The 27,309-nt window shown below is 40.1% G+C and overlaps 1 protein-coding gene and 1 non-coding gene across 2 annotated transcripts in view; one reads left to right on the forward strand and one right to left on the reverse strand.

Moving 5' to 3' along the window:
• The first annotated feature begins 205 nt into the window (after positions 1-205).
• Positions 206-27,309, forward strand: part of uts2r1 (urotensin 2 receptor 1) — a 73,493-nt gene continuing 46,389 nt past the window's right edge. Inside the window, exons 1-3 of the mRNA XM_085415769.1 lie at positions 206-858; positions 2,075-2,790; positions 6,137-6,515. Of these exons, the coding sequence (XP_085271895.1) occupies positions 2,077-2,790; positions 6,137-6,514 (1,092 nt within the window). The 5' untranslated portion in view covers positions 206-858; positions 2,075-2,076 and the 3' untranslated portion in view covers position 6,515. The remainder of the gene's footprint in view (positions 859-2,074; positions 2,791-6,136; positions 6,516-27,309) is intronic.
• LOC146663169 (small nucleolar RNA SNORD36) lies at positions 1,570-1,641 on the reverse strand. Its single transcript, XR_014913120.1, has one exon. It is a non-coding gene; the product is annotated as a small nucleolar RNA SNORD36 (small nucleolar RNA).

Raw genomic sequence — 27,309 nt, forward strand, 5'->3', positions numbered from 1 at the left:
TTATTTACTGCATGTTTTTTTGTGTGTCTGTGAGGCTGTCATGCGAGTGTGTCTCAAGTCCTGTTATTGCATATCAGTTTGTTGCACACGCCCCTGTCACATGGAAATAGAGGGCACAGGGGTTACAGAGTGAAAGCGAGAAGGAGAGAGAGCAGAATGCATTTCCTGCTGCTGCTCTCTGCTGTCCGTTCTCTGCGTCTTCTCCCTCCCACTTTCAGGCTTCTCAGCGAGAGTACCTCACTGATAGCTCTGTTTCCCTCCCTCCCTTTCTCCCTGCTTTTGCTCAGCCCTCTCTACCTCTGACACTCACACTCTCTCTATAACTCTCTCTCTCTCAGTCAAACAGAGGATTCTCCATAGCCAGCTGTAGCTGAACGTGATTCTCACTTCTGTGATTGTTTCACTGATGCTTTCTTCCCCCCCTTTCTCTCTCTCTCTCTCTCTCTCTCTCTCTCTCTCTCTCTCTCTCTTCCGATTCTGCCGATGCTGACATCCTGTACGTGGATGCTGCTAAGGTGCACAAAGAGTGAAGGGAATAGGAGAGAACTTTTAAGGCTGCTATCAGTGCACTTTCTCTTGAATCAAGACACGTTAGATTGGTTGATTTGCTGCCGAGAGACGAGTCAACAGTGGAAGGGTTTTTGTTGTAGTCGATGACTCATTTAGGTCATTTTCCTCCTTCAGGACTCCTGGATATAAATTTCTTTTCCTTTGCTCCACCTGTGGGTTTCCTTTCTACACTCTGTGGGGACTTTTATGGAGTGTGAAATTTGTCCAGCAAGTGTGAAGTTTGACAGAGCATGGCCAGTGGAACCACAGCTGAGTGTTGAACCTCTTCTGTCCAGTAAGGCAGCCCAGGTAAGTCAGCCAGTTCACTTTATTTCCCAAATAGATTTGTAATTGTGCATTTACATGCATGTAGTAGGAACTGCTGTTCTTTTCTGAGCTTGCCAGGAAATTCTATTACTGAAGGCTAAAATGTAATATAAGTCCAGCCTGACTTTATCTCTGCCCCTGGTGCTTTTTGGTACTACTTAAGTCACAACGGAGAAATTACATCTTAGTGATTTCTGTCTGAATTTTGACAGGTGAGCATTAATCTTGACAAGAAGATGTCTATGACTCAGTAAAGACATCAGTGCAACAACTGGATCAACTCTGATACATTTAGCTTTAGTCTTACTTCTGAGAAATGACTTGGATCATTTTTCAGTTGTGCAATGTTCATGAGACTCTTTTTCTTAAGTTGTGCGGTAATCAAATGGGAATAAGCAAAATTTTCTTTAGAAACTAAGATTCATGGTTCCAGCCTAGACCTAAATGTGTAACCAACTGACCAAGTTAGAAACTCACAGTATGTTTACTTTAAGTTCAGCACATAAGTCATAATTCTGATTCATAACACGGAGTCATAGCTTATTCAAAGAATAACATACAAGACCATAGGCTACATATTTGTTAGTGCATGATAAAAAAAAACGAACTTCTTCCCATTTAAAAACTTGCAGAGAATTATGACACATTTTTGTCACCAGAGTTTAAGATTGTGCTAATGTTAATCAGACAGATAACACTCAATAACAAGAGCGCTAATTTCCATCAAAGATTATTTCAGTGTCAGATTTTCTGCATCATTTGAGTCACAGTGTGCAGACTGAATCTAAACATTAGTACTACAGTTTCAAAACTTAGGATAACGCCTCACTTCTTGACCAACTTGGTCTTACTAAAACACTGCTGTGGTAATTTTTATTAATCAGATTAAACTTTAGTCAGACAGAAATTTAACCTTTTGTTTAGTAGTTTTGACACTTTTTGGTCTCCACCTCTGTAAATATGCAATGAGTCAGAGACTCAGAGTGAGAGATGGTTTAGATCTCTACCTATTGGCGTGTTTTTTCAAAATGGAGATGATAGCTTGCAGAAAATATGCCAGTATAGTCTTTTTAACACTTTAGCAATCTGTTTATAAATCCCCAAAAGATCCACTTCATTAAAATAGCTTCCATGCATTGGCTATATTGGAGAGCTAATATATCATTTCCCTGTTCCCATACATTTCTCTTGCATCCAGACATGACAACAGTGTCCATGGAGCCTGTGGGAGTCCTGGTGGAAAGGGGCGGCAATGCAACTGACCCTCCTCTGAACTCACTTGAAGATACAGCCGCCACCTTTACCATTGGAACCATCCTCTCCATCATGTGTCTCATTGGAGTCTCCGGGAACATCTACACCCTGGTGGTGATGTGCCACTCCATGAGGTCTGCAGCCTCCATGTACATCTACATCATAAACTTAGCTTTAGCAGATCTGCTGTATCTTCTCACCATCCCCTTCGTAGTCTGCACACACTTCCTGAAGGGATGGTACTTTGGAGATGCAGGGTGTCGGATTCTGATAAGCATGGACTTCCTGACTATGCACGCAAGCATCTTTACTCTGACAATCATGAGTACAGAACGCTACTTTGCAGTGCTCAAGCCACTCGACACAGTGAAACGATCGAAAAGTTATCGGAAAGCTATTGCCCTACTTGTCTGGGTAGCTTCTCTAATCCTCACCCTACCGATGATCGTGAGAATTCAACTGATGGCAGTGGGCACCAAGCCTATGTGTCAGTCCACTTTGTCACCGCTCTCCTACAAGATTTACATCTCCTTCCTGTTTTGCACTAGCATTGTCGCTCCAGGACTGATTATTGGCTATCTTTACATCCAGCTTGCACGCACTTATTGGATTTCACAGACAGAGACATTCAAGCAGACCAAAAAATTACCAAATCAAAAGGTAAGTTAAGCACAAATTAATGTGTTTAATGTGACTATTTTGCTTTATCATTGCACTTACTGTCTTACCACTTATCAAATCCTTTTGTGTGGGTTGAATATTTAAATGCCACTACTCAGCTATCTATGCCAATTCTATTCAAACCCACATTTCTTCCTGGAAACAAAAGGGCAATACAGTGTTTCCCACAGATTTAAAGCCCTTGTCACACAGGTTTAGAGACTGGTTGGTGACTGCCTGGTAACCACCGGTTGTTAGAGAAAAGTCAATGTCATGACTGACTGGTTGCCAAGTGGTTGCAAGAGGTTGCTTGGTGAGACTGATAACAATGAGATAAAAACCTTCCTGTCATCTGCTAGTGACTCCATTACTATTAAAGATCCTGTATTAGTATGTTACATAACTAAGAATATGTAATTATAATTACACAACTTTAGTTTAAGAACAAAAACCACAGAGAAATGGCGCGTGCGACTACTACACTATTTGTATCAAATGATTATTATTAGATAAACTCTTTATTAGTCTACAGATAATTATAATGTTCTAGATTTATCTGCTCATTATTTTTTCAGCCAAGCACATCCTCATATATAAAAGCTGGAATGAAAAAATAAATCTTACTCTTAGGCCAAGTTATGTACAATACTCTGAAACAACTATATCAATAAGAGAGCATCACATAATATCTTAAAAATTCTTCAGTTATTTTCACACAGACTCTCCAACTCGATCTCAGTTCTCCTTTTTTGGTGAGCTGCCTCAACTTCGACCTCGTCTCTTGCATCTTTCCCAGTTTTCAGCTCAGCAGGAGATGAACACATCCATCAACACCAACCTAATGAATATGTTTGAAGTTAGACACAGTGATGCTGTACAAACTTCCATAGATATTCCACTAATAAACAAGAAGTACTTTATGCAGTGTTTGTCTGATGCACATTCCATTTTGTTTCATAGCAGGGCTGAAGATGGTTTTATTCTCTCCCGACACGCTTAAATGTAACCCATCACTTGCATTTAAGGGTGAGAATCTTGAAGCGCAAGGGAAAATATAGACTACCCTACCTTTAAAATTGCTACTATTTGATATCCTAACAATTCTCTCCTTCCCTACCAGGGCTGTGCTTCACTGTGAATCTCTTGCTGTTATCATGCTGCACCAAGAAATGAGAGAAAATTACGTCAGTATTCCCCACAGGGAAATAGTTTGCAATAGTTGCTAAAGTCACACAAGAGTACAAGAAACACAACACAACCAAAGTCTATAGGAAGTTACTGAAAGGATTAATGAGTTAACATTGGCTTCCATACAATACCTTAGACGAGTTACTGTGTAGGGACACTATTAAAGATCTGGGGCCAACCAGATTTACTGGTCACTGATATTACAGTGCACGAATAATTTGAGTCGCCAAAACATCTTATGCATGCATTTTCCCTTTCTGTAATACGTTTTTTGTTTAAGTATGCTAAATAGGTGAAAATCATAATCTGACTTATGTTAACATAATCCTAACCATACCTATAACCAGAAATTGGTTGGTAGCTTATTTACCCTCTGACGACTAACTCATCATTAATAATGACCTTTAACCCAATCAAAATATGTAATTTTTATTAAATTGTCCTCCAAAGTCTTATCACTTAGGGAACAAATCATTCTGATAACTGATACAACTCAAAAACTATTTACACTCTATCCACAAAAGCTGGTTTTGCCTTTCTCCAAAATATAGGGGTTTTGTAGGGTTTGGGTTAAGTCATTTCACTTGGCTAAAGTGATATGACTGAAATGTCTTTTTTCTTAGTGCGGTAGACCTTCTACAAAATAGCCATGATATAGTGACATTTACCGGAAGTCTTTTGACCTAGCAGCACCACATAAGGCATCACATTAAAGAAGCAGATGTTCGGTTATGAACAGTACTAATAGTTTACTATGGTCTTGCTACTATTTTACAGCAAATCAAAGTTAGTGTAATATATGTTGCTATAGCACGTTATTGTGATGTTTGACAAGTTGGTGTGGAAGACTTTAAGTCTGCACATTGTATTGCCCATTATGTTTGCTATCCATCCATCCATCCATCCACCCACCTATATATATATATATATCTATATATCTATATATATATATATATATATATATATATATATATATATATATATATATATATGGTTAGCACTGTTGCCGCACAGCAAGAAGGTCCTGAGTTCAATTCCACCATCAGGCCGGGGTGTTTTTGTGTGGAGTTTGCATGTTCTCCCCGTGTTTGCGTGGGTTCTCTCCGGGTACTCCGGCTTCCTCCCACCGTCCAAAGACATGCAGCTTGTGGGGATAGGTTAATTGATTAATCCAAATTGTCACTAGGAGTGAATGTGAGTGTGAATGGTTGTCTGTCCCTATATGTTAGCCCTGCGACAGACTGGCGACCTGTCCAGGGTGTACCCCGCCTTTCGCCCCATGACAGCTGGGATAGGCTCCAGCGCCCCCCGCGACCCTGAAAAGGATAAGCGGAAGCGAATGGATGGATGGATGGAGATATATATATATATATATATATATATATATATATATATATATATATATATATATATAACTGGACGGTCAGAATTACGCCACGAGATCTCTAGGTGGAGTGAAACTCAGCCGTCTGCTCCTTGCTATCTAAAATATAACCGGATGCTGGCGTAAATTCTCGACCGTCTCACATTTCTGTTTAATCAGTTTTCTGTTTGACGTTTATTCAGTTGTGTGAAAACCCCGGACGAATCCTCTTGAGGGATTAATAAAGTTTTATTTAATCTAATCTAATCTAATCTAATCTAATAACTTTAATCTCAGCCAAACCGATTTACTCACGAACAAATAAAACACTGAAAAAAGCCAAACAATAACATTTTTAAGTTATCTAAATGACTTATCATGTTTAACCTGAGTAGTGAAAGACAGGGGTTTGCTGTTCTCGCCGGCTCAAATATTTGAAGTGTACACAGCTACATTCTCGCCTGACAATATGTTAAAAGTTTATTTTGCGACCCAGAAAGAGAAATAAGAGTAATATTAAAACTAAGTAGCTGCCGCCATTGTTGGAAACTGGAATTGGCTGGGCCGCGCTTTGAATTCTGGGATATGGTTTTTCAATTTTGTTGTCCGGGTGAAAAATCGGGAGAAATTCGGGAGAATGGTGGCTCCGGGAGATTTTTGGGAGGGGCACTGAAATTCGGGATTCGGGAGGGTTGGCATGTATGCATTAACATTAGCTTGGCATTTTACATCCCAATATCAAGTGAAATCTGAGTCTCTCTGATGGCACCTCTTTGTGCTCTTATGTCCTTGAAGGTGCTCTACTTGATCTTTACAATTGTGCTCCTCTTCTGGGCATGCTTCCTGCCCTTCTGGATCTGGCAACTGCTGGGTCAATTTCACCCCTCGTTGCCTCTCTCCACCAAAGCCAAACGTAACATCAACTACCTGACCACATGCCTGACGTACTCCAACAGCTGCATCAACCCGTTCCTCTACACATTGCTCACCAAGAACTACAAGGAGTATCTGAGGAAGAACAAGCGCTTGTGGACAACTGGCAATTACTTCAACAGGAGGAGTCGTTTTCAACGTTCACCGCGTAGATCGCCATCTGCCAGCAGTCAGCAGTGCACTGAGAGCTTCATGCTCACGCACACGGCATCACTACGAGCTCATGACAGCAGTTTGTGAGGTAGGAGCAGCTTTTTCTCTAACATTCCTAAAATTTTAACTGATAAGAGAACAAGACAAGACGTGCTATAAAATTTGCTAAGTACAGCTTTGTGCTTTGGTCATTTCTGGCAATTAGGCATCAGCAAAATGAGAGTCATTGCATGCTTTAGAGTTGGTGGCTTTGTTGGGGTTTTCTATAACAGGAAAGACTGAGTTATGTGATTGCAGATAGCGCTGAACACGTCTATTCATGTTCTCAGAATTCCTACTTGCTGGTATGCACAACATCAAAACTGTGGCGCTTTTTTGATAACTGTTGCTTGATTCATCTATATTAGCACTGCCATCATTTTGGACTACAAACACCAATGGGAAGAGCACAATTGTACAGACAACACAGCTGAGAAAAGGAGCTTTCTAAGTAGAATAAAGCAAATCAATATTAAGCAATCGTTTTCCCAAAACGCTGACAGGTAATTGTTCACAATCATCTCAGTCATTATTGTTGGCTCACAGTCGGCGTGGGAAGGAAACTATTTATCAGTAGTACTGAGATTGTGGGTGTGTGGGTGTTGTCACAAAACTTTTCATAGGGACTGAAATGTACCAATAAACAATCTAAGAGCCAAATCAAAATTGCCAAACCAAACATCTTAAAAAAGTCGTCAACTAAATGGACCTGACAGGCGTCATGTCTGACTCACAGATATCATTAACATAACTGCTTTGTTTTACTGTTGTCGCAATGTGTGTATTGGACATTTTACTCTTCACTGATTGCATTGACAGAGCTCTGTATGCTGATGTGACATGCAGACTAGTATTCTTATTTCTTAGGCACGGAGATAACATCTTATACGGAAAAGTTAGAAAGCTGGTAAAACATCAGAAATCATGAATAATGAATTCTTAGTAAGTCCTAAGTTGTTATAGTTATTTGAAATCTACATGGACTAACAGGTTACAACTCACTCACACTAATATTTTGTCAGAAGCTGTGGTGAAAGATTCATATGCTCTTTCATAACATTTATCATGACTGTGCCTACGATGTCCAGTGCATTTAAATGTGATGTAAAGGGGCATGATCAGGTATCTGTATGTCATGAAATGGAAGAGAGGTCTGTTTCACTATAGCCTCACTGTGGGCTTTGACAAATGTCAATAATTTGATATAAAAGGCTGATGGAGTATTGTCGTCAACCTGCCGGGCAGGTGGTGCGATGACCCAAGCTTGTCCATGACGAAGGAGTTTCATTGATACCATTGGGCAGGGATGGCCAACTCCAGGCCTCCAGAGCCGGTGTCCTGCAGGATTTAAATGTGTCCTTGATCCATCAGAGCTGATTTAAATGGCTAAATTACCCCCTCAACATTTCTTGAAGTTCTCCAGATGCCTGGTAATGAACTAATCATTTGATTCTGGTGTGTTGACCCAGGGTGTTATCTAAAGCCTGCAGGACACCGGCTCTTGAGGCCTGGAGTTGGCCACCCCTGCCATAGGCATATCTACTAAAAATATCTGACAAATTTGAATCTCAGTGACCTTGACCTCAAGTTCAAGGGCAGAGGTAGATGGTATTTCTGAAATAGCGCTGTTGCTTTTTTTTTTTTTTTTTGATGGCCAGAGGGGCTGATGGCACGATATGGCAGCCTCGCTTCTGTCAGTCTGCCCCAGGGCAATTGTGGCTACAACTGTGGTTTGCCTGCACCAGTGTGTGAATGTGAGAGTGGATGAATAGTGGAATTGTAAAGCGCTTTGAGGGTCTCGAAAAGTGCTATATAAATGCAATCTATTAGTATTATTATAAATAAAATTGTTAGCAAAAGTCTACATAAGTCATAAATCGTGGAGTCACCCCTGATGATATAAAGTACCCTAACAGTAACTCTGGAGTACTTGAATATCCTATTTTTGACTTCTGAAAATTTTGGTTACAACTATTCATTACAGAGGAAGCTGGAGAAATGGCGACAGTGCAGCAGAGGGAAACAGAGGATGAACTCAGGGGAAGGGGGGCGCGAGGATTAGAAAAGGTGGAGGTGCCAGGACACACAAAGACCAGCTTGGCAATAAGAGCTTTGGAAGGATTGCTATGGGTGTAGCCAGCTGATGTACAATGCAAAACTTGCTGTTCTTTTACAGATTATGTTCTATAGAAATAACTGATTGCATTGCAGTTATAATGCAGATCATATCTAAGTCCAGACTGACACGACAGGATATCACAGCTGAGCAGCTCAGCTCAGCTTTTATCTTCATACATTTACTAATGAAACGAATCTCATTTATGTTTCACAATAACATCCCGATTCTTTCTTTCCACAAAATGACAAATAGCAGGAAAATCCAATATTTATGAGCAGCTAATATATTGGTAGGGCTTTACTTTTGATTACTTGGTGGTTTGTCAATGAGAGTAGCAGTGTGTCATATACTACCACTGTTGGATAACAATGTGCTGAGTGACGCCCACCACATATATGCATGCACATATTATTCTTCTCTAATGCCCTAACCACTACCATCAAAGTAAGGCTTTCATGTGTATACAGTTGTGGTTTACAGCCACTCATGGGCATGAATGTCATAGTAATTTGAGGGTTTTAAAGTTTTCTTTGAACTGTTCTTCTTCCAGGGTGTAATGATTGTACAGCAATCATCTTTAAGGATGTAAAAAAACAAGATTTGGGTGTACAAGTTTCCATTTATTTTGGATTTATGCTGGAACACCTAATGTAAATGACACGCATGGTAGTCTGGGCTGACTAATGGTTAAAAGGAAATCATCTTATACTGTCTTATGGTCAATTGAAACTCTACTCATGATAAGAATATTTAGTCAGAATACTTGACAAACATGATTTGAAACAGAAATAGGTTTACATTGCTAAAAGTATAACAAAACAAAACAAAAACAGTACAATTGTCCATGCGTTGCCCTATACTACTGTAGGACCAAAAAATACAGAAAAATATGGGTATGCTGTATTGTACACACAAGCCTACAGTAAACACGCATGCTAGTAAATACTAGCTAAGATGCTAAGTTAGAATTTAGCACTAGCTAATGCTAAACTGGCAGATAATTAAAGTTCTCATTTTCTAAACAGTCTATAACATATAATCGTCTGTGTGTTGCCGTATACTACTATAGGGTACCAGTCAGAGAAAATATAGATATATTATTGATTTTACACTTGATAACCATTGTTTTGCTAACAAAAACAAAAGCCTAGACAAATACACAAGCTAACATAAACCTAACTAAGCTAGGTTAGCATTAAGCATTACTGGCTAATTCTAACCTGGCACATGCTTAAAGTTTTTTCTTTTCTAAACAGTCTATTACTTGTGTTATATACAGAAAATACATGTGTGTCTTAAGGTGGCTGCTAAGCGCTGGCCCTCTCAGAGGCAATCACAACATCCCCTGACACTTTTTAATTTAATTCAGCAAAATATATTAAATTGCTGTTTTAAGTATGAACTTTTAATTATAATGCCATTTGAACAGCTTACATTCCCTGAAGAAACACAGGGGGGTTTAAAAGCTATCATAAACTTTGCCAAGGGGGGAAAAAGGCACTTGGACCCCTATCACCAAGTGGATTGACTTTATATCATGTTATTGTAGATTGGAATTAAATGTGGATGTGCCAGGATTCTTTGACTGTCAAACAGCAATATACTTTGCGCAACTCTCACAAAGAAAAAAAAAATGTTTCAGGATAGATACGTAGCTGTCAAAGAAAAAAATATTTAATTTATCTCAATCATTCAACTATTGCATAGTGGCATCTTCCCCTCCCTACACCCAAAGGCTGCTTCACACTCCTGACTAATGAAAAGTGCTGCATGTTTCCAGCTGAAGGCTGGCCCAGTGAGACTTAAACACCTTCTGAGAGACAAATTTGTAACAAATGAGCTCATTGCGTCTGTTAATTTTTTTTTAAAACTTGTAACTTTACTTTTTATTAGTGTCCACATACGTCTTTGGTTGGCCAAAGCAACTTTTTGTAAAATGGCCCCTTGACATTGCGCAAGTGCTACCTGACGTTTTTGTACTAAATGTGAAGGTAATGGATAATTTTTTCCCTCCATTAAAGGTTGTACATGGTGACAGCTGCCTGGCAGGCTGTGTCAAAGTGCTCTAACTCCTAATGCGTCCTCGTAGAAGCATGTTTATTGCAGCTTAGGCCAGAAATAGGTGGAAACTGGGATTTTTATGCACTTAGTGTGGAAAATGTATCCCGTAGGGTTTTGTTGTTAAACAGGGCAATGGTTTAACAGTCAGTGCATGACCATATGGAACCTCGTCCTTGACAAACTGAATTCTTCTATATTTGTACTGTAAAAGATGAATGGCTATAAAGAAAAAGAAACGGTAGTCTCTTCTTTTTTATATACATATATACAACAACATTATACATTCACATATTTTGTGTGTACATCATATGATTTTGAACAGCAGCTTTGTGTAGCATGCTCTAAAAATACAGTAAAATGTCATTATTGCAGTGGCAGGTCTAAATGCTTGCCCTTTTCCTTCCAGATAAGGAGAGGAAATTAGTCAGCAAGGGATGTGGGAATATGCATGAATGATTTTGCAGTAATGATTGTCGGTGCTTGAACATAAAAGTGAATAATTCATACACAAAAACAGACAATTGCCTCCAATAAATTATTCATTACTTTTAAAGCACTGTCTTTCAGTGATTTTATATGTTCATTTTGGTCCCAGGAAAAGTCTTCTGATGCCTGTGAGTTATTTAGGGGGAAAAAATAAGGCAAAGGAAAACAAATAAAGCAAAGGGAAAAGAGAGACTCCTGGATTAAAGTTGCAATTGTTGATAAAATCTCATTCAGGGCTCCTACCACTCTGTAAATGGAAATTCAGGTCTGCGTGAGAGCCTGCCACTTTGATCTCATCTGAAACATTGCATCATTATGTAATAAAGTTTCATGAGTATGCTTTTATGCTTTCTGTGGCAATTATCTTCAGTTAGAGACGTCATTTAATATATCTCAACACATTTTTGCTGGATTATTGTGAAGCTTTAATAGTTCACTGACAATGGCGAATCATATTATATTGTAAGTAAGCTCAGATCAGATTCTGTAGTTAATTATTCAAATATCTGTCTTTGCACAAAATGTTGAATCTCAGAACAACACAGCTAATACATATTTTATTCTCCCAAAGTTTTTGCCCTGTGGTTTCAGGCATTTTCAGCTTTAAATATTGTGCACCAAACTATTTAACTACCATTAGTTTATGTGCAACTTTTGCACATTACAATAAAATAATCATTTTTGAGAACTCTTCTTAACGTCAGAGTCCAATTTACTTTAACGTGCGCACTTATTGAAAAAGTACGATTTAGCGTTTTCTCTTATATTTGCCATAGTCAGAACTGTCAATTTCACTCATTCACAAATTAAAAATCAGTGTAGAACACCAGATGTTCTTTCTTATTCAACTGTGTCATGTTAGTCGTAGCTAACGTAGCTTTAAGCTACATGCCTAAAACAAACTTGTAGTAGCTTCTGGGAAGTGCCTTAAACCTGAGTTCTACCTCAACATCTCGAGCTGGCAATAGCTGTGGTTGCAAAAACACTTCTGGTCATTAGAAGTCCATCCATCCATTTTTCTTCCGCTTGTCCGGAGCCGGGTCACGGGGGCAGCAGTCCCAAGCAGAGAAGCCCACACCTCCCTCTCCCCAGCCACCTCCTCCAGCTTGTCCCAGGCCAGCCGAGAGATATAATCTTTCTAGCATGTCCTGGGTCTGCCCAGGTGCCTCATCTCGGTAGGACAATCCAAGAACACCTCACTCAGGAGGCGTCAAGTCATTAGAAGTCTACGAAAAAAACCTTTCTGCTTTGATCTATGTAAATATTTTACTATTACAGGATCAGTTCCTCATTTCAGGTCATGCTGAATAAGAAATTGTGGCTAATGACTTGTGACAGACAAGTCACTGGCATTGCTAGTTGGTGTTATTGTCAGACTCGCCTTCTCTGCATCCATTTGTTTTGTAAACCAAAATAGCAGCGAAAACGCTAGAGACATGAAGAACTACACAAACCACCAATGACGTCGCGATAGTCACGTCCATCTTTGATGCTGTCTAAGGACGGAAGCAGGCACGAGGAGTCGGCTAAACAAATCCTGAAAGCTAGTTTTGTTCTAAGTTGGAATTCATTTAGAAACATGTCTTCAACCTCAGTGATGCTTAATGAGTGAACATTCTGATTCCATTGTACTTGATGCAACTTTTTTCATATGGGCATTAGAACTATTTACCCTAATTGTCGGGCTATAAGCCGCTACTTTTTGCACAAGCTTTGAACCCTGCGGCTTTTAGTCAGGTGCGGCTTTTCTATGGATTGTCCATGATTTTTGTCATATCGTAAGACGATTTGTTTTGTTTGTTCCGCTGTTGTACGGCACTACGTTGCCTGGCGGAAGGATCGGGGTTCAAGAGTGGTATGTTAGTCACATGTCCGTCCGCCAGGCAACGTAGTGCCGTACGAAGTAGCGCGAAAAACAAACTTCAAAGTAGCACTACGCGTTCAGCTGGAGGCGTGGATGATGAGCGGCGATAAACTTGCGAAAAGCAAGTTATGCCCAACTCCACCGGTGGATTCTGACAGCGTGGAAAAGTGTGAAAACATCCACGATCACCAACGGATTTTGAAGGGCTGGACTGCTGCATGATGGAGAGGAGGACACCGCCACGGCCCTTCTGAGGGTGTTCAACTCTGACACTGACAACGAGGATTTCTTTGGTTTTGAAAGTGACAACGAAGGAGAGAAGCGGAGAGTGGATGACGACGCCATCCTGAGCCTGTTTGTATCCGACACTGGAGGAGAGGACTTTGGTGGTTTTAGTGCGCAGGAAGAAGAGAAAGATGGTGGTGAATGACTGACTTTTCTTCTTGTTAAAGCTGTGTCACTGCACCTGAGCCTAAAAGGTAGTCCGAATCTATTTTTCTGGTGTGCTATAGGTTACTGTTATGTACTACATGTGCAAATATGTACCCATAACTTGTTTTTCAAAATATTAATAAAAGTGATGTCTCCAAACAGCCATCTCTTTCCTGACAATTCCCTTTGTGCATATTCTCTTACATATGATAAGTCAACATTGAAACACCTGCGGCTTTTAGTCAGGTGCGGCTAATGTATGTACAAAACAGGATTTTCCCCTGATTTTAGCTTGTGCGGCTAATATTCAGGTGCGCTTTGTAGTCCGGGAAATACGGTAGACATCTTTAAACTGACACGTTCTCTGGCTTATAAACTAGAGTACTGGTTATTTGGTTTAATGCTAACAAACTAAACTAAACTAAAAATATGGTGAACATTATTTTGGAAAGAGCTGCTATTTTCTCATTTTAGTGATACACATGATACCTGAGTTATGAATCTAAACAGAAGACTTTCTTTCTCATGTATCTTTGCTAACCATATGATTACCACAGCTTTGTAAGGGCCAAAGTCCAACTTGTATGACCAGTTTCAAAGTTGTTTATGCATATATGTTTGGTTGCTATGCTTGTTATTTCAATAAATGATCAAAGCTATAAAATATGTCTAGTAGGTCTTACATGTTCACAGCCTCTATAGCCTATACAGCCATGCACACATTTTTTCCAGATGAACTGGAAGATCAAACAGGAGGATCCTTGACTGCTAGAGCGCTGCATAATCATTCCCTGTCAGACCAGACATGTTCCAACTTTAATTATAATTACTTTAATCCCATGTCCAAAGCCGGGCACATCAACACCACTTAAAAGATATCCCCATCTCTCACAGGCTGCAGCAGACAATGTTATAGAGTTATTGATAGGCCACTCATTAACTCGGTTATCATCTTATAGCCCCTTTCCCATAACGCTTTAATTTCAGCTGCCAAATGAAAATGCATTTGGACTTGGTCATGGCTTGGTTGAATCAAGCAGAGGTCACTCCAGAAATGCAGATGCTAATTCTCTTCCTTCCTTTCATGACACTAAAAGGTTTATTGATCGCCCAGTCATTTATCTGAAAGCTGATTACATTGACTTGGCTCAACCTGGGAATTGGAAATGGGAATTGCTATTCTCTGGTCGCAGGTGATAGGAAACTTTGAGTGTAATAGCTAAAGACTGTGTTGTCAAAGAAAGTCTCTGGTGTGATCAATAAGCACCCTGACTCTCCCGCTTCTGTTGTTCAACAAGATTATACAGTATAGAGACGTGGATTGATTGAGTGCCTCCCTTATCTTACCAGGGTTCATGTTAATGGTCCAGCGCTCTTTTAGAAAGGTCATAAGCTGATGAAACATTGGCTCCACAGATGATTCGGGTCACACTCACAGAATTTTCAGCACCTAAAGAGCTCATGTTATATTTATTTTTTCTGTCCCAGATTCCAGTCAGACACTTTGAATGGACTGGGAATTACACGAGTTTAGCAAAGTAAGTGCACAGGAATTGATAAGAAACTTAGCAGTTTTGCTGAGGGTTGTCTTCTCATATGGTTTACTCAGTATATGTGTGATTTTTACACATTCAGTTTCCAATGAAAACATTTCAGCCCATTTCAGATCCTGCAAAAGGAGTTAGTCTAAATGGGCACAGTAAAAACAAGAAGAGAGAACCTGTTTATTAGGCCTCAAACTTGATTATTTACAGTGATGGAAATTTTTATTTCTTGCAACATTGATAATAAGACAATTACAAGATTTATGGCCAGATTTACTGAGCAGGGTGTTTTGTTTTTTTTTGTTGTTTTTTTTTTTTCTTCTCTAAATGACATCAGAAACAGCAGTATGCGACATTACGTGATGGCAGAGCTTCAGTTCATCCTTTGTCTTTTTTTTTTTTTTTTTTTTTTTTTTTTTTTAATAAATAGGACAGGGGGAATGAATGAGAGAAAGAGGGGGAGAGAAAGAAAGAAAACCAAAGGGGAGAAGAGATGGTGAGAAGGGGGGGGAAGAGAGAGAGAAAAAAAAAAAAAAGAACTCCTGGGTCACCTGTATGGAGAAAAAAAAAAAAACAAACAAAAAAAACAAACAGAGGAGACAGCAAACAACAAAGAGCAACATAATAATAGAGAAAACAAAGCACCATCACAATAAACTAGCTAGTCATAGATATCAATATTTACTAAATAATAAACGATATTGTGCAGCACGCAAGATAGACAGCGCACAGTGTGCTTTGAGGCAGCAGCCAAGAAAGCTTTAGTCCGCGTCTGTGAATACCCATGTGTGCATACCTGTGTGGATCAGCATGCTTGCATTCCAAAGGTTTCTCCATGTAATGATCTGCTAGGGAGTGTGGGGGGGCCACAGCCCCGTCCTCCAGGGTGTGAAGCGGGTATGGAGGAGATCAAAACTCTAGACATCCAGAGGCCCCCAGAACACAAGAGACCATGGAAGACCAACAGAGGGGCAGCCGCGCCACTGTTCCAGTAAGAGCTGAGGAGAGTCCCAGATGAGGGCTCGCCCAGCAGCCGCGGAGCAGAAGTCAGGGGGAGTTGCAGTGACGCGCCCGTGAGCTCCGCCGGCCCCCAGCTGTGCCTGAGTGACCGAGCCCCAGGCCGAGAGGCCGGGGGCACCCCACCTCCAAAGGGGCCCGAGCGAGCCCCAGGCCCCAGGCCCCGACAAGCGGCCGCCAAGGAGTGAGCCGGTGTGTACCCGGACGCCCACCCCCAGACACAAAGAACCACCAACACACCGACACCTGAGGGAGTCCGCCACCGGCAGGGGAAGTGGTGGTGGGTGGAGATAGGCCTCCAAACCTTGGAGGGCCTGAGGTGTCCCCAGAGAGGTGGCGTCTGATACCCAACCTGACATATAGACACAGACATACAGGCACACACAGACACAAACATCCATTCCCACCCTCATGCTCTCATATGCACTCACTCCACACTCAACCAACGTGGAGACAGACATAAAGAGACGCTGTACACACAATCACACTCCCCAAGCGTACTCTACAAACCGGGTCTAGGTACCCTTGCCCCTGGAGGGGGGAATTGCACCCAGACCCAGGTGGTGTTACCCTTTTCCCTGCGGTGGGGAGAGGCAGACCACCCCGACTCCGCAGCAGCAGGGAGGCCCCACACCCCAGACCGCAGTCGGGGTGTTTTTTTAAGGCTTCAGTCAGAAAAGCCATAGCTGTGAGTAAAAGGTCCTGCGATGATGATTCTCTCTAAATTCACGAACAGAGAGCTGTAGTCATTTCCTTTTCAAAATGACCATCATAGACCTAATTAGGGTTGTAAATGAGCTGACGTATGAGTAATCTACAAATGACACAGTTACAGCTTGTTACTTGCAATGTGTGAAACATAATATAGGTTTTACGATGTTTGTGAGTGTCTCTCAGGAAACTGCATGGCAGTACTGACCAAGAAGAGAAAGCAAAAGGAAGGTTCTCTGTGGGAGAGTTTGAAGTTTTTGTGGACAAAATGTAATCAATTTAATTTAACCAAATCAACCTTTGACATACTCAAAAAAATGAATTTTGTTGACAATAAAGTCTGTGCTCATTCTCCATTTATGGTTGGTGGCCTGTTGTTTTCTTTTTTTCCTTTTCTTTTTTCTTTTAGTAACCAGCAGTTTGTTGGAAACACTGTTTGCTGCCTTTGGTATTTAAATGCAGAAATCTGTGGGAAATCTTATACTGTTCAGCTGAAGCTTTGATATATTTCATATAAGTTAACTCATTTGGTAAATTGATTGATTCTTATACACCGCTTTTCTACTCTCCTGGAGCACTCAAAGCACTTCATGCAACATGAACTTTCTTCTATGCTTTTAAGTGCTTACTAACTAACATTCACCACCATTCTTTCTCCAATAGATGCATTAGAGAGCAACTTAAGGTTTATATCTTGCCCAAGGGTATTTGCAGAATAGCCAGGGATTAACCCACCAACCTTCTGATCAGTAGATGACCTGCTCTACCTCCTGAGCTACAGCCAGGAGACTCTTTGGCTGCAAGCTGCCCCCACTTGTGACCTGGAAGTCCAATACAATGGCAAAATCCACATTATTTGCAAAAAGCAGAGGTGCAATAATAACTGAGCCTCAACTATGGTTGTACAGGGACTTAATGGCCCAAAATTATGGACCATATGGACATTTTATGGACATAAAACATATGTAGACTGATTGGAACGAAAGTTCTTGTTGGTCCAGTGCGATGTTCATTAAGACTCAAGTGTTTTGTCTTCAATGGACAAATAGGAAAATCAGCCGTGGCTGAGTATCTACTGAACTGTTAAAAGAAAAAAAATCAAGATGTCAGCTGTAATGCTTTAGTATCTAGGTAAGGCTAAAGTTGCACCATGGTTCTTGGATCTAAATCGTAACATCAACATCAGAATCAGAATACTTTATTGATCCCTGGGGGAAATTATTTTTTGTTACAGTGCTCCATTATAAACAAACATTAACAAGACAGACAATACACTAACTAAGAATAGTACAATATATATATATATATATATATATATTTATTAATAAGTGACTTATATATATATATATATATATATATATATATATATATATATATATATATATATATATATATATATAAGTCACTTATTAATAAATAGCTGAAAAAGAAACATGTGTAGTTGTAGCAGCAAACAGTGTGTTAAGTGGATGCGTTGTACAGGGAGATGGCCACAGGCAGGAATGATTTCCTGTGTCGTTCAGTGGTGCTTCCGGTAATCTCAGTGTGGCGGAGGCGTGGCCCCGGGCGCAGCTGCAGGGGAGGAGTGGAGCGGAAGGCTCAACGGGGCGGCGCCGCGAGGCTGGTAAGAACAGCTGATATTGTTTATGGACTAATGATGGTCTCCTCCGCTGTGTTTATAGTGAGACGAGGAGGAGCGGCCAAGGGAGATCAGCTGGGCTCGAGCTGTCAGACGGTGCGACTGAGTCAGCTGTCAAAATACAAATATATCAATAAACGTGGAAGTTGGCTATACCTGCCTGTGTGTGCGTGTGTCTGTGCTGGGTGTACTCTACACTCAGTCTTTCACTGAACGTGCTCCTGTGACTGACCAGCATGTCATGGAGTGGGTGGGACAATATCCACCTCTCCGACACCACCTTAAGGGAGTCCAGCTCCATCCCCACAACATTACTGGCCTTAGGGATCAGTTTATCGAGTCTGTTGGCATCTGCGACCCTCAGCCTGCTCCCCCAGCATGCAACAGCATAGAGGATCGCACTGGCCACAACAGACTCGTAGAAAATCCTGAGCATTTTCTGGCAGATGTTGAAGGACCTCAGTCGCCTCAAAAAAATAGAGACGACTCTGGCCCTTCCTGTAAAGTGCTGTGGTGTTTTTAGCCCAGTCCAGTGTATTGTCAATGTGAACGCCAAGGTATTTATAGTCCTCCACAATGTCAACACTGACCCCCTGGATTGAAACAGGGGTCAAGTGTTTCCTGGTCTTCATGAAGTCCACTATCAAGGAGGAACATGTTCTCATATTCATAGTGGCAATGCAAGGTCAGGCTGCTGGTAATGTCATCAATATTAGAGGTACTAGAACAATAAAAAATCAGGGGAAGCAGGTGTTGCTGAAGTCAGTAAGATTAATTTTCTGGAAACCTTTAAAAACCTGAACAAATCGGGACTACTTTAGTCAAAAGACATTTTCTAACTGCAGTAATTTTTTTTGGCATTGCGGACACTGATTACATCATGAACAGCATAAAAGGTGGAGCTAAGGAGGAAGTTGCAACGCATAGCTATCGTGGACAGGCTAAACCAGCTCAAACAATGTGCCAGTGATCGTGTTGGGGTTACTGCTGAGAGCAACTCATCTGCCTGAATGTTGGATGAGCCACAGAGACAGGCTCTTCCTTCTGCCTCAGCCTTTTTTTTTCTCGCTCCGCTTCATGTTGATTGGGCTCCTTAATTAAAGGTTTATTTGTAAAAGTTAGGAGACTTGCATTGCTTTCTCTATTAAACACAGTTTTGCCAGAGGCGTGTTCACCATGAAGGTGTCAAGTATCTTTTTAATAGAAAATTATTTAAGAGTCAAAGAATAAACAAAGTAAAAAACTCACATCAAAACAGCTCACATTAAGAATTAATGAGAACTGTGATAGCTGTTATTGTACTTTTCTCTTTGCCCAAATCCAATGAATTTGCATTTATATGAATTACATAACCAATATACAGTTTTGATTACTTTGTCTTTGTGGTAATCTAGCCTAGGGAATTTGGTGATGTTCTGTACATTATCAGGAGTGTGATGACATTTGGGTTAGGAAGATGAAGAGGCTATGGATTTGGGGTTGTGTAAAAAGTGTGTGACTGACCCAGGACAGCTGTATGTGTTTATAGTCCACAGGCTGCACACGTGCTTGTAAATACTTATCCTCTGACCCTGGACAAAAGTGTCTGGCATCTGCACACAATTTGGCATCCTCGAGCAGTGGCCAATAAATTTCACATTCAACAACAAGGCATTAAAAATAAGCCCTGCTCTAGTTTCTGTGAATCCACGTCTAATGTACTGAACACCTCCAAATACTGCAGCTAGCTTTTGTTTCCCTATTCAACTCCTTCTGTTTCCGTTTGCATCCCCTAGCTCCTCTATAGGGAAGCGTGTGAGAAGAACTGTGTGATACAGTTCAGTGGAAGTTGCTGAGCCATGAAGATTCTCTCCACATTGGCGTCAGTCAGTATGAAGTATTACTGCATCTCATAGTAGTAGTAAATGGACCTGCAGAGACATCAGTTTTTGTGTTCAGGCTGACATCATTGGATGGATGCTGACCTTGAAAAATGAGCAATAGTATTTTTAAAGGTGCTGAAATTGATTGATTGCATAGAAGTTGTGTCCCCAGGCAGTAGATATTCATAGCATTCTGGCATTCAACTCAGTGACCAAACAGAAACTTTACAGTGTGTCCAGGGAATATACACAGCGCTTAACTTGTTCCACATTTTGTCATGTTACAGCATTATTACAAAATAGATAGTTTATTGAAAGTCTTTCAAATTCCAAATTTATTAGAAATAAAAAACAAAACAAAAAAAATAACATGTACATAAGTATTCGCAACTTATCAATTTGAGCAGTCGAGTTAGAAGGCCCTTAGTCAGTCAGGTGACCAAGAACCCGATGGCCACTCTGGAAGAGCTCCAATGACAACCACTTCTGCAGCACCCCATCTATATGGCCTGTACGGTAGAGGGGCCAGGCAGAAGCCACTCCTCAGTAAAATGCACATGACAGCCCCCCTGGAGTTTGCCAAAAGGCATCTGAAGGAATCTCAGATCATAAGAAATAAAATTCTCTGGTCTGATGAAGCTAATATTAAACTCTTTGGCCTGGATGCAGAGGGTCATGGTTGAAGGGAACCAGGCACCGGTCATCACCTGACCAGTACATTCCCTGCAGTGAACCATTCTGGTGGCAGCATCATACTGTGGGGATGGTTTTTGGGTGAATAAAGCAATGTACAGCAATGCTCAGAGCACTCTGGACCTCGGACTGGGCAAAGGCTCATCTTCCACCAGGACAATGACCTTAAGCACACAGCCAAGTTAATAAAGGATTGGCCACAGAGTGGACCACTCTGTGAATGTCTATTACCTGACCAAACATCTCTGGAGAGGTCTGAAAATAGCTGTGTACTAACTATTCAGTGATATTCACTATTACTCCAGAACCACCATCAGGATTGCGGTGTCTACTTTACATTCACACGCTATATCCACACGGAACAACTGGGATTAAAGAGCTTAACAGTTAACTAGACAGATTAACATTTTGGGAATCATTTGATTTCTGGCTAATAGTTGCATAGGCCAGGATCAGTGTTTGTCCTTGCACTGCCAAATTGAAAACCAGTCTAAAGAGACTTCAAAGCGATGCTATAAAAACATATACCAGTATAAATGGAGGCTAAAACATGCAGGTTTGACTGGTCATCACTGCTTCTGTTACCTGTGGAGTATCAGGCTTTGGTTGGCTTATATTCAACTTTAACATCACTCTGGGATCTAGCAGTGGGTTAATATGCTGTTTGTGCAGATAAATGCAAAGAGTCACTGTTCTGTGTTGCTTTTGTCGTTGATGAAGTTTGTACTTTATCACTGCACTCTTGACTTTTTCTGGAAAACACTGAAGCGAAATCAGTTGATTGTAGCACCAATAAGTGCCTTGAGGCAACTGTTGTGATTTGGCACTATATAAATAAAACTGATTCAGCTGAATTGAATTGAATAGCACAAGTGCACAGGTAGAAAAACACACTGTTAGAAACACACTGTTAGAAACACTCTACACCTACGACTGCACAGCCACTAACAACTCCAACATCATTGTGAAGTTTGCGGACGACACTACAGTGGTGGGTCTTATCACCAATGGTGATGAGACGGCTTACAGGGAGGAGGTCAGCGCCCTGACCCACTGGTGTCAAGACAACCATCTCACCCTCAACGTCTCAAAGACAAAGGAGTTGATAGTGGACTTCCGGAGGTGCAGAGAAGTACACACCCCCATCACCATCAACGGCGCTGCTGTGGAGAGAGTGAGCAGCTTCCGCTTCCTTGGGGTACATCTGGCTGAGGATCTTACGTGGTCAGTACACACAAACAAAACAGTGAAGAAGGCGCAGCAGCGCCTCTTCTTTCTCAGGAGACTGAAAAGATTCGGCATGAGCCCCCGCATCCTCAGGACCTTCTATCGCTGTGCCATTGAGAGCATCCTCACTGGATGCATCACCACCTGGTACGGCAACAGCACCGCTTACAATCGCAAAGCTCTCCAGAGAGTAGTGCGGTGCTCTGAACGGATAATTGGAGGTGAGCTTCCCTCCCTCCAGGACATCTACAGGAAGCGGTGCCTGAGGAAAGCAGGGAGGATCATCAAGGACTCCAGTCATCCCAGCCATAAACTGTTCAGACTACTTCCCTCAGGAAGGAGGTTCTGCAGCATCCAGTCCCGTACCAGCAGACTGAGAGACAGCTTTTTCCACCAGGCCATCAGACTGCTGAACACTTCATAGACACCTCAGCTTCACTACTGGAACTTCAACATTATGCACTCCATACTGTACAGTAATGCCACTGTTTTGCACATGTCTCAACTCTGTATATTTTTATATATTTTATTTTATTGTTTACTCTATTTAATTTGTAAAATATGTATACACACACACACACACACACACACACGCAGAAAAACATATTTAGTATACACATCCAGAAATGCATATACTGTATGCATATATATATATTGTACATATATTTATTAGTTTCAGATGTAGCCATTCTTATATTTTGCTTGTTTTACGTTATTGTATTTTGCACAACTCTGTTACTTGTGAAGCTCGCACACAAGAATTTCACTCACATGTACTGTACCAGTGTACCTGCACATGTGATGTGACAATAAAAGTGATTTGATTTGATTTGAAACACATTTTTCTTTCTGTCCACACGTTTTAGAGATAATTGAAGAACCTTTGTCATGCAAAAACAACATAATTCTAAATTAAGTGTGTTTATTGAATTTAGTCTGCTTCCTACTTTTTCACATATCACCTGTGTTAAGTTCCAAAGGCAGCTTCTGAAGCATAAAAAATTAAGCCAGTACATAAGTGGACAAAACTACAGTTCGTCTTGTGACTACTATAGGCATGTTAACGTGTGCAACTATACAGCATTAAAAAGCAGGTTCACATGCTGCCACATTGTTTGTTTGTTTTTTAAAGTCCATGTGAGTCGGAGAGTGGCTGTGTTGATTGTGGGTTCAATAAAGCCGCTCAGCATCTGCCGGGCCTCAGCCACTCCTTCAAGTCATCACACTGGAGCTTTTTTTTCCACTGTGGAAATGCTATTAGTGCCTTTGGGGGCATTTTTAATGGGTTATCTGATTAATATTATCCCTTAATGGATGATACAGACCATCTAAAAAGTTTTGGCTTCAGTTTATGAGTAAAAATCTGTTTTTTAGTTCATCACTTAGCAATAATTAGCAGCTATCTATGTCTCTGTTCCTGTGAGATTGTTTAAATCTTTACATCCTCCAGTTGCCTCATGACTGGTAACATTCAGTTTGGGGTTTTGTTTCTACCATGCAATGAAGCTTCCAGCAGAGAAACTACTGATAAATTTGCCTTTTTTTCTCATTTTGAGCTAGTCTGTGAAGCAAACGTTACACAGTGCTGCATGGAATATTGAGTTTTTGCCAAGCTTCCATATTGACTACCCTTTATTCTTCAAACAAGCTTTGTTTCTGCCCTTTAAGAATATAATTGAATCCTGAAAGTCTGATGCTTCAGGCATTCTATAAACCAAATTTATTGCTTCTTTAATCAGCACAATGTTTTTTAATGGCTCTAACATAATTGGAAAAGCTTTTGTTATTTAAATTTGAAAAAAATAATACAATAAACCTGTATTAGAGAGCATATGCCACTGGAGAACAGAAGCGATGTATGCAGAAAATTTGATTTTTTTTACGCCTATTTAAATTCATAAATAATTTATGTCTCATTAAAATTATGATTACACTCATTAAAATGTTTTCATTTGCAAATGTAAATGTTTTAAATAAATGCAAATGTGCTTTTCTTTAAAATAATGGGGTTTGAGTCACAGTGAATGAGAAACTATGGTTATCATGTCTGTGCGTTGAGATTTGAGTTACAGCTCTGGGAAACGGCACAGTGATTTCTCACCCACACACTCACCTCAGATACAAATTAGCCCTATTTCATGGTAAACATGGTGAATTGTGGTAGTGGAAAAAAGGCACTGTTATAATAGAAAAACAACATTAACTACTAGATGCCATATATTTGTCTTACTAAGTTATATATCAGAACACTGGAAGTGTACATCGCAGTTAAGTTTCTAGTTAGTCTATCTCTCTTTTGCTTTAGCTTCCTGTCTCCTAACTCCTCATCCAAACAGAATATTAACCACTGATGGACAGGTTGTAGCAAGTGCTACCAGGGAAAACTGAACCAGTATCCATGGGAACAAAGATCAGTGTACAGGTTTGCGTGTGTCTGTTTGCTGAGGGATCTGCACTCTGCAGGATCTAATCTGCTGCAATAAATCACTATCAATACAATCAATGGGATGTCTGGGAATGTGGTCATCCAACAGCCTACATGTCAAATATCTCTCCCACTTTTGCACTCTTTAAAAATATGCAGGATTCAACAGAAGGCTTCATATATTTAGATATTTTTTAGAAAACCGCCTGCTTTAAGCAAAAAAGTGCGAAACCTGGAACCTCTATGAAATCTTTTCATCACAACAGACTCTTTCACACTTATAATCAGAGGTGGGTAGAGTAGCAAAAGATTGTACTCAAGTAGTAGTGGCTCTACCTCAACGTAGTTTTACTGAAGTAAAAGTAAAAGGTAGCCAGAAATTACTTAAGTAAAAAACTTATTCAGTAAAAAAGGGTACTTGAGTACTGCGTAATTGATCAGAACATCTGATTTAATGTTTAAAAATTATATAATTAGAGAGACAAAAATGTTACATAAATATAGTGCAAATGTTGGTATTTTAAAGACTGATAAGCAAAAAATAAAATACTATATAAAAATAACATGATTACGATCTAATAAATCGAAGTAGAAGAAACACTTTTCCAAATCATTATTAAACTAATATTTGTATATGGTGCTACTTCACTTCTCCAAATGGCACAGCAGGCTCAGCAGATAGAATAACATTAATACAGCAAACCTTATGTACAAACAAGAAATCTCCCTTTGACATAAACTGTAACTCATGCATGTTTGGTTAAAACCTGTTTATTATTCATTCACTGAAGTTACACTGAGAAGATTAGCCAGAATTTCTTTATCTCAAGTAATTTAATTAAATTCAATGCAATTTTATTTATATAGCATCAAATCACAACAATAGTTGCCTCAAGGCGCTTTATATTCTAAGGTAGAGTCTACAATAAGCTACAGGCATGCACGATGTACTTTCAAGCCTTGCTTGAATCCAAATCTCTTCAACATAGTGTTGCAGAGTACATCACTATAAGTGATCGATTACATTCAACAACAGTGAGTCTGTATAAACTTCCATAAACTACATTTGGGTTTAGTCTCGCCAGGAAGTCTTCTTTCTGCTATTCTTATAAAAGGTAGACGACTCTCTTTACTGTGTTCTTTTTCATTCAGTTGACAACAAAGCAAACGTGTTCTAATGGACTTGGACACTGGACTGTGGTTTTCAAAAGAATTATTCTGACTGATCACTGAGCATCTCACAGTTTCAGTAGAAGAAAATCTTGCTGCTCAAAGGGCACAGAATAAAGTACAGTATAAATGAATGAATGTGGCTTGTATATGAAAACAAACAATCCTACAAACAATATAGTTATTAGAAATAGAAAAACTGTTGTCACAACCCGGCTCATAGGAAGTGACAAACAAATGGGAGACCACACACAGGCTTTTAAAGACTGTAAGACACATTTAATGAAAATAAGGTAAAGCAACTTAAACACAAGTTAAAGGACATAACAGCCATAACTGAAACTTCCAAATAAACATAACACGTGCCAGAGGGAGCCAAAAGCCAGCCACCCTGGTTCAGTCAAGGTGTCTTTATATACACTGGGACTGGCCTCTCAGGTGTGCTGCATCAATAATTGGGTCAGCTCCACCTACCTGCAAGAAACAGGAAAAGGAAAAAGAAAAACACAAGGCCAGCCCACTGGCCATCACACTGTGTACAAATGATAAAAGAGGTACACGGTAAGAAATTAAAACCACAGTTAAATAAAATGAAAGGGGAAAAAGCAGAGCCTTGCATGAAAATTAAAATATAGTGTGGTTAGAAGAGACAAGGACCGTTAAAGTATGTTTTTCAAAAGGTTTGTTGTGTTTCAGGACACTAAGACACAGTCTGGCTGCTGCTGCTGTTGTTATTAATAGTTATCAGTTTACAAGCTACACATTTCTAACCCTTAACATGTAGATAGGGAGTTGAAATGGAAATTGCAGTCGCAAACAAAATAAGTGAGAGCAGTCATTACTAGTTCAAAATAAGAGTGTAAACAACAAGGCACTTCGTTTTTAATTCCCACATCAGAAGTTTAGTTTGCTTTGAGAGTTTACTGAAACATTATCAAAAGCAAATACCATCTGGCTTTGGAGTTATAAATGAAACTGCATTCTGTTTTAACGTTTCACAAGCTCAAAATATAAATAAACTACACTGTTACAAAAAAATCTTAAAAAAACGGTAATATTCCGGCAGCTGGGGCGCCAAAAAACTACCGTAAAATAACAGAAAATAACTTTCTCATGAAAATACAGTTATTTTCAGTAATGAAAATAGAGTTTGTTGCGCTAATTTTACATGGGATTCTGCCTTTTCCAATTGCTTTTAGACATTAAATTAGGAACATTTTAACGTGATCAAACAATGAAATTACCTGTAAACAAGGTCAATGAATGTGGCAATATGAATCATAATGCGTAAATGTACAGAAATATACAGTTAACAGTTGGTTAAAATAATAATGGATTGCATGCCCTGGGACAGACTGACAGAGGCGAGGCTGCCATATCGCACCATCGGCCCTTCTGGCCAACACCAGTAGGTGAAGAGTCTTGACCACGGACACAATACCGAGAGTGTCCGAGCCGGGGCTCGGACCGGTAACCTTCTGATCATAAGGCGAACTGCCAACTCTTGAGCCACGATCGCCCTAAATAGCAATGATAATAATACTTATGTGATGTAACACAAGCTTATAGGAATCATGTTATATACTTTTCCAT

Source organism: Rhamphochromis longiceps, linkage group LG8 (assembly GCF_057381845.1).
Source record: "Rhamphochromis longiceps isolate RC_006_pf linkage group LG8, R_longiceps_female_GT1.1, whole genome shotgun sequence".
Classification (NCBI taxonomy): domain Eukaryota; kingdom Metazoa; phylum Chordata; class Actinopteri; order Cichliformes; family Cichlidae; genus Rhamphochromis; species Rhamphochromis longiceps.